At 35.8% G+C, this 8,888-nt stretch overlaps 1 protein-coding gene across 11 annotated transcripts in view; it reads right to left on the bottom strand.

The window, feature by feature from the left end:
• Nucleotides 1-4,699: 4,699 nt before the first annotated feature.
• PPP3CB (protein phosphatase 3 catalytic subunit beta) overlaps nt 4,700-8,888 on the bottom strand; it is a 45,453-nt gene continuing 41,264 nt past the window's right edge. For 8 of the 11 annotated variants that reach the window (XM_081158180.1, XM_081158184.1, XM_081158185.1 and 5 more), the window contains 2 exons: nt 7,721-7,750; nt 4,700-6,320 (listed from right to left, as the gene is read on the bottom strand). In XM_081158180.1, coding sequence (XP_081014306.1) covers nt 6,142-6,320; nt 7,721-7,750 — 209 coding nt within the window. In that variant the 3' untranslated portion in view covers nt 4,700-6,141. The remainder of the gene's footprint in view (nt 6,321-7,720; nt 7,751-8,888) is intronic. The other 3 variants (XM_081158186.1, XM_081158189.1, XM_081158190.1) reach the window with 1 other exon arrangement.

Genomic DNA, 8,888 nt, shown 5'->3' with positions numbered 1-8,888 from the left:
AGGCAAAGTAAGATATTACTAAACAATAAATGGGCTAATGATAAGATCAAGGAAGAAATCAAAGATACCTTGAAACAAAAGAAAATGAGAACACAACCACCCCAAAGCTATGGGACACAGGAAAAACAGGACTATCTCAAGAAGTAAGAAAAATCTCAGATAAACAATCTAATTTTACACTTAAAGGAACTTGAAAAAGAACAAAGCCCAAAGTAAGTAGAAGGAAGGAAATTATAAAGAGCAGAAATAAACAAAATAGAGTTTAAAAAAACATTAAAAAATTCCATAAAACCAAGAGCTGGTTCTTTGAAAAGATAAATAAGATTGATAAACCTTTAAACAGACTCATCAAGAAAAAAAGAGAGAGGACCCAAATAAACAAAATCAGAAATGAAAGAGAAGTAACAGCAGACACCAAAGAAATACAAAGGATAGTAAAGTAATATTATGAACATCTATATGCCAACAAATTGGACAATCTGGAAGAAATGGACAAATTCCTAGAAACAACCTTCCAAAACTGAATCAGGAAGAATCAGAAAACCTGAATAGACAGATTACAATTAGTGAAATTGAAGCAATAATAAAAAACTCCAAACAAAAAAAAGTCCTCACTAGATGGCTTCACTGGTGAATTTTACCAAACATTCAATGAAAAACTGCCCTGGAAGGGTAGCTAAGTTAGTTAGAGCATCGTCCTGATATACCAAGGTTGTGGGTTCAATCCTTGGTCAGTGCACATACAAGAATCAACCAATGAATGCATAAATAAGTGGAACAACAAATCAATGTTTCTCTTTTACTCTCTTCCCCCACCTTCCTCTATCTAAAATCAATAAATAAAAATAAAATAAAAAAGAACTAACCACCTCTCCTCAAACTATTCCAAAAAATTCAAGAGGACGGAAGACTCCCAAACTCATTTTATGAGGCCAGCATTATCCTAATTCCAAAACCAGATAAAGACACTACATAGAAAGAAAATCATACGGCAATATCCATGATGAACATAGATGCTAAAATCCTCAACAAAATATTAACAAACCAGATCCAGCAATATATTAATATGATCCAGCAATGATCAAGTTGGACTTATTCTGGGTATGCAAGGTTTGGTACAATATCCACAAATCAATAAACGTGATACATCACATAAACAAAATGAAGGATGAAAACCACATGATCATATCAACAGATGCAAAAAAAGCTTCTGATAAAATCCAGCACCCATTTATGATAAAAACTCTCAGCAAAATGGGAATAGAGGGAACATACCGCAACATAATAAAGGCCATATATGACAAACCCACAGCCAACATCATACTGAATGGGGAAAAACTATAAGCATTTCCCTTAAGATCAGGAACAAGACAGGGATGTCCACTTTCACCACTCTTATTCAATATATTACTGGAAGTCCTAGCCACAGCAATCAGACAAGAAGAAATAAAAGGCATTCAAACTGGAAAAAAAAAAGTAAAATTGTCATTATTTGCAGATGCATGATACTGTATATAGAGAACCCTAAAGATTCCACCAAAAAACTACTAGAACTGATAAATGAATTCAGTAAAGTAGCAGGATATAAAATAAATATACAGAAAACAGTTGCATTTTTATTTATTTAAAAATATTTTTTACTGATATTTAGAGAGAGAGGAAGGGAGAGGGAGAGAAACATCAATGTGAAAGTGAAACTTCAATCAGATGCTTCCTGCATCCCATCTACTGGGTATCAACCCTGCAGCTCAGGCATGTGCCCTGATCAGGAATTGAACTGGCAACCTTTGGTGCAGGAGTTGATGTCCAACCAACTAAGCCACACTGACCAGGGCAGTTGCATTTTTATATACCAATAATGAACTATCAGAAAGGAAAACTAAGAAAACAAACCCATTCACAATTGCTTCAAAAAGAATAAAATAGCCTGGCCGGGCGTGGCTCAGCGGTTGAGCGTCGATCTAGGATCCAGGCTATCGGGGTTCAATTCCCGGTCAGGGCACATGCCCGGGTTGTGGGCTCGATCAATGATTCTCTCATCATTGATGTTTCTATCTCTCTCTCCCTCTCCTTTCCTCTCTCTGAAATCAATAAAGATATATTTAAAAAAAAAAAAAAACACAAAAAGAATAAAATTATCTAAGAATGAATTTAACCAAGGATTTAAAAGACCTGTATTCTGAAAATTATAGGACACTAAAGAAAGAAACTGAAGATACAAATAAATGGAAGCATAGACCATGTTCATGGATAGGAAGAATTAACATCATTAAAATGTCCATACTACCCAAAGCAATCTATAGATTCAACACAACGCCTAACAAGATACCACTGGAGTATTTCACAGAACTAGAACGAATACTCCAAAAATGTATATGGAAACACAAAAGACCCCGAATAGCCACAGTAATCTTGAGAAAGAACAAAGTTGGAGGTTATCATGCTACCTGACATCAAACTATGGCCTTGTAGTCAAGGCCATAGTTATCAAAACAGTATGGTACTGACATAAAAATGGGCATATAGGTCAATGAAACAGAACAGAGAGGCCAGAAATAAACCCACTTTTTTAAAAAAAATTTTTATTGTGCCTGACCGGGAATCAAACTGTGACCTCCAGGTTCAAGGGTCGATGCTCAACCACTAAGTCACAACAGCTGGGCTATATCCACCCTTTACAGTGAATTAATATTTGACAAGGGAGGCAAAGACACACAATGGAGTAAAGATAAGTCTATTCAATAAATGGTGTTGGGAAAATTGGACAAATACATGCAAAAAATAAAATTAAACCACTTTCTTACACCATACACAAGAATAAACTAAAAATGGATTAAAGACTTAGATGTTAAGACTTGAAACGAAACCATAAAAAACCTCGAAGAAAACATAGGCAGCAAAATCTTGAACATTTCTTTTAGCAATATTTTTTCTGATATATTGCCTCAGGTAAGAGAAACAAAAGAAAGAATAAACAAACGGGACTACATCAAACAAAAATATTTTTGCACAGCAAAGGAAACCATCAACAAAATGAAAAGACAACCCACTTAATGGAAGAACATATTCATCAATGATACATCTGATAAGGAGTTAATATCCAAAATTACTAAGAACTTATATAACTTAACACTAAAAAAACAAACCATCGAATTAAAAAATGGGCAAAAGACGTGAACAGACACTTCTCCAATGAGGACATATGGATGACCAATAGATGTATGAAAAGAGGTTCAATGTCACTAGTCATCAGAGAAATGCAAATTAAAACCACAATGAGATAATCACCTCATACCTATCAGAACAGCTACCATCAATAAATCAACAAAAAAACAAGTGCTGGCAAGAATGTGTAGAAAAGGGAACCCGGTTCATGCACTGTTAATAGGAATGCAGATTGGTGCAGCCACTGTGGAAAGTAGTATGGCATGATCTCACAAAATTAAAAATGGAACTGCCTTATGATCCAGAGATTCCACTTCTGGGAATATATCCGAAGAAACCCAAAACACCAATTCAAAAGAATTTATGCATTCCTATGTTCACTGCAACATTATTTACAATAGCCAAAATCTGGAAACAGCCCAAGTGTCTATCAGTAGATGAGTGTATATAAAGCAGTGGTACATCTCTACAGTGAAATATTACCTGGCCATAAAAAAGAAAGAAATCTTACCCTTTGCGACAGCATAGATGGACCTGGAGAGCATGATGCTATGTGAAATCTAATGAACAAAATAAACTAACAAAACATAAAGAGTCATAGATAGAGAACAGACAGCTGTCACGGGGGAGGGTAGTTGCAGGGCTGGGTGAAAAAGGTGAAGGGATTAAGCCAAAACAAAAAACAAAAACAAAAAAACCCCTCATAAACACAGATAATGGTATGGTGATTACCAGAGGGAAAGGAGGGTGGGGGAGGTAAAAATTGTATAAGGGGGGTTAAATGGTGATGGAAGGAGACTTGATTTGGAGTGGTGAACACATAATGCAATATACAGATGATGTATTAGAGAACTGTATACCTGAAACCTATATAATTTTATTAATCAATGTCACCCCAATAAAGTTAATAAAGAAAAAGTTGTAATAGTCAACAGTTTGAGTTGTTTGCTACCTACAAATAGGCAAATATATACACTTTCGATTTAAATTAATGCTTTATAATGTGTATTATAATTATTGTTGAAAACGTAATTAAAGCTGCTATATGATTATATTATTATAAAATGTTGAGTAATATCCTAATTTCCTTCAATTTCAAGATTCTATACTAATTTTTATTATGGCAAAAAAGAAATTAATATAATGGTAGAAAAATGCAGTATCACTAGTATCTTTTTTCTTACTGTTAAAATACCCAATAAATTTCCAATACTATTCTAACAAAATTCTAGACAGTAAGATTTTCTTTTAATTAAAGGTTACGTGAAACAGTGATTTTAAATATTATATTTAGAAGGCCTATTTATATATTCCAGTCCTCTGGTGCTCAGTTACTATTGCTCATGCAAAACAAGAATAACTAAAGTTTTTTAAAAAGCAAAATTTATAAAGACAAGAATTTAATTAATCAAATTCCCATGAACTGTCCATGAGATAATCTTCTCTGAAGGATATGTCCCAGTCCTATTAACAGGATTTTCTGAAATGCATGAGGTCAAATCAGACTACATCCAAATAAAACCAAACACAGAGATAGGAGCAGCGGCCCATGCATGGAATTTATTGTGTGCTACTGTTTATAAAATACTCAGATAGTCCTGCACATGCATAATATTTCCAACTTAGACAGGGGACCATACAGGGTGCACTTTCTGGCAAACAAAACAACAGATGGTTCCGCTGCCTGGAGCTCTGAGTTGTATTCCAGGGCATGAGGGAAGCAGGCCACCAAAGTAAAGGGAAATACCAAACTACAGTGGCAATCAATACAGGTCAATAATTGTGAAAAATTAGCACATGGTTCCATTTAGTTTAACCAAGCAGTTCTGTAGCTATCAAAAGAAAATGTTCAACATGCAGTCTTGACTTTTATGCCTCCACTAACACCTGAATGATTGAATAGACCCATTGTTGCTTCTATGCTGCATTGCTTAATCAAAAAACACTTCCAGAACATTTTAAAATTTCCTTTGCATCAAAACATAAAAATGATAGAAAGCCAGCAGCAAATAACCCTGGTGGCTATTTAAGCAACTTGAGTACTCACAATAAACTAAAATTTCTCATAACATCTAGGTAACTTATACATGTTGTACCTGTACATCATAGGTCTATATATTAAATATTTGCAAAATGAAAACATGCATACACAAAATACGTCAAGTTTTACAGACATGATTTGAATTAAAATTTACTTTGACAATGTACAAATTTCTTTTAATGTATCTTAAATGAGTAATTCTGTAATTCTGTATTAATTTTGAAATTTAGAGGTTTTCTTCTTAAATCTCTGGGGTGTAAATCTCAAAAGATCTGGACAAAAAGATTCTAAATTAGTTTTTGGATTTGTGTTCAAGTAAGAGAGTGTGTCTAGAAATAGGCTGTGCATTCATAATTAAAAAATACCAAGACTATATTACAGAATTAGCCACATTTAAGAATATAGACCTGAGGTCAGCATTTTGTATAAACACCAACTGGGTTTTTCAGTATTTCTCAGCCCATTATTCAAAATACAGCTTAGTAACCTCAGAAATGTATTTTAAGACCATGCTAGTTCACCCTTTAAAGACATTTCACGGGGGGGAAAGTCCACGTTAGCTCTTAGGATTGCATTTGAAGTCATGGTTGAAAAACAAAATCTAATTCTACTGAAGGGAAAAAGAAATCTCATTTGTAAACTTAAATGTGTGAACCACAAGCATAAATGGAGGTACAGTGGCCCTCCAATGGAAATTGCCCCAAGCCCCTTGCTCACTGCTCTCCACCTTGGCAGCAACGGACCCAGTCTTATCAGATAGCACATATCCCAGGGCCCTCAAGCCTCCATCCAGGAAGGGGGCTGTGGTCTCAAAAGCACAATGGTTTCTCCAGAGGGACTGTGACATTTACAGTCAGCTTGTCCGACCCCTCCAGCTCCTCGGGTAATCTGTCCATTTGGGGCCCGAGATGCGAGAGTCCCTGGGAAGCCGTGGGTCACTGGGCACTATGGTTGCCAGTCCCGTGGTTCTCAGTGGCATGTGCGGTGTTCAGAGAATTGAAACCATCTGGCTGTACAGCATCTTTCCGGGGTGGCATTCTCTCATTGATCCTATCCAAACCCTTTGCCTCTTCAAAACTGCAGATTCTATGTGGTGGAGAGAATCCTCGTATTGCTTAACAAAATGCAAATTTGATAAGTCAGTAATTGAAAAACAGTTCTGAGATTTCAAAAACATAATTATGATTTTTAAGAAGACATTAGCTGTATGTAGCAACATTTAAATCTTATGTTAACTGAATCCTATCCCCGTTCCAGACTTCCCCTTAAAATGTGAAATGTTTAAACCCAAATATAAACATGACAGCATCAAAGATGACAAATGTTAGCGTAGCCTTTAAAAAAACACAAAAATAACCCTCCCATGTCCCCCAAATCAACCTTCAGGCAATGGTCTCAGGGTCTCAGTCTGAATTCTACTACACCAATTATCTCCTACCTCAGACCCAAAGATCACCAGTGACTATCACAGTAAGGCAACATCAACAATGGGGGCAAGTAAGGAGGCTAAACAAGGTTAATCCTTGACACACAAATCTGTGCCAAGAGCTTGGGAGAAGGGTGAAGTTAAAATTTAGCAGATCAGAACTATCTTGGAGGCCAAGGTATCATCACTCAATCACCATCAATATGAAAAGGAAAAGGTGGGAAATGCCTCCAGGAGTTAGATCTGTGTTTGGCTGATAGCAAAAAAGTATTTATAGTTTCTTATTTTAGAAGATGTCATCTTTAATTCACTGGCCATCCACTGCATGTTCTTGGGAAACCTAAGTCAAAATAAATGGCAATTCTCCTCCAATTGTTATAGTTTCTCATTTACTTCATCTGGAATGATGTATCCTACATTATTAAAATGTGCATAGAAAAGATTTCCATACTACTGGTTAAAATCTGGTTGCTTTAATATGTGCAATTCCTGGGATTCAGAGTCTGTGCATATGGAACCAAATAAATGGTTGGTCAGCAAAACATTTAGTAATGTGTAATTTTAAGCCAATACATGATATACATGAATATAATATTATCAGCAAACACTAGCTCAAACTGCAACAACAACAAAAAAATCATAGTGATACAGCTTCTGCACTCTTAGGGGAATTACTGAAAATGAGTAAAAACAAACTCAAATCTATGTCTAGAGTGGGTTTAACTTAGAAAAAAAATAATCTGAGTAGCACAGAATCATGCAAAATATGGAATAGATGTTTATATACAACTTTAAATGCTATATTATTATAGCATAACATGCTGTACTCTAAAGAATTCAGGAACATTAAATGCTAGTTGGGTGATATGCTATAAAAGGGGAAAAACCAGATTGTCACTATGGAAATCAGTCCTTGTGATTAAAAAACAAAGAGAGAAAGAGAGAGAGAAATGTGACTTAAACTGGATGAGTCAGTGAGTCTGATTCACCTTGGGTTGTGCAAGCTAGGAGTAAGACACACCCCAGGATTCTCTGATGCCCACCCACACACCACAGATCTCTGCCCAGTGCAAGGACTCTGATCGTACCTTTTTCAGCCTCAATAGCCTCAACTGTGGCTGTACAGAAGTGAGCAGAGGCATGCAAAATGAATGAGAGAGATGAGAAGGGTCATATTGTACAGCAGAAAAGGCAATGATCACTTAAAATAACACAGTACCCCATACTACATCATCATTTACAATTTAACATAATAGTACCCATATTAGAGAGCCCCATCCAATCCCCCAATTCCTGATACAGCACAGTTTACACGCAGCACTATGACAACATTGCTCAGAGCACAGAACACACAGACCTACTGTAAACACAGACACTTCAGCACCCATGCAAATGCACTCCAGTATTAATTACCCATCTTGAGTTCAGTATTCTGATGGCCTTAGAATTTTCCAACATGTTTATTATATTATATCCATCACAATTACAAGGAAATTCTCTAGTGTGAAATTATGATGGTAGAATTGTAGCAGAAGAACAAACAGGAGATTCTTTACTTTCATGTCTAACTAAAATAATACTCATTACCAGTTGGTTCCCTAAGATATAAACTAGAAAAAGTCAGCAATGTTTTTCCTGTTGCTTCTGATTCATAGGGCAATGCATAAACTGCAAAAGTCGTTGTGGCTACGATAAAATTTAGGGGCAATAAACTTGGTGAGTTACTCTGAGTAGTTCCGTAGCTCTGTTCTTTGTGGGTAACAGAAAAGCACCCTCTTGTCTACCAGGAACGTCCTTTCTATTCTAACGTTGGTGTTCCAAATATCTAGATATTAACATCTATAGCTTTAAAAGATCCACTTATGTTCAGTTTATCATGAACTCACATCTGCCTCAGGTACTAATAACCTGCATTCTCAAGTAAAGACGACAGAGAAAGGGCTACTGAGCATCTTTTCAAACCCAGCTACCAACTACAGAGGAATCAAGAGATAGAATTGAGATCTTACAGGCAATAAATCCTAGTTATTTCATGATATGGACATAGGTCATATAAATGAGAAATGCATTCTTGGTAAAGCTTGTCTCTACCCCATAGAGAATTTCAACATATTTAGTTATATATTTTATAGTCAAAGATTCCTTTGGCTCATTTTTGGGTTCAAATTGTATAAAGTACTCACATTGAGAATCAAGATCAAAGATTGCAGAGGGCAATACTGCCTGATAATACTGCCAATTCTGCACTTTACCCAA

Source organism: Miniopterus schreibersii (assembly GCF_964146895.1).
Source record: "Miniopterus schreibersii genome assembly, chromosome: 14".
Classification (NCBI taxonomy): Eukaryota; Metazoa; Chordata; class Mammalia; order Chiroptera; family Miniopteridae; genus Miniopterus; species Miniopterus schreibersii.
The sequence above is the reverse complement of the archived record's forward strand: the minus strand, read 5'-3'. Positions and strand labels throughout refer to the sequence as shown.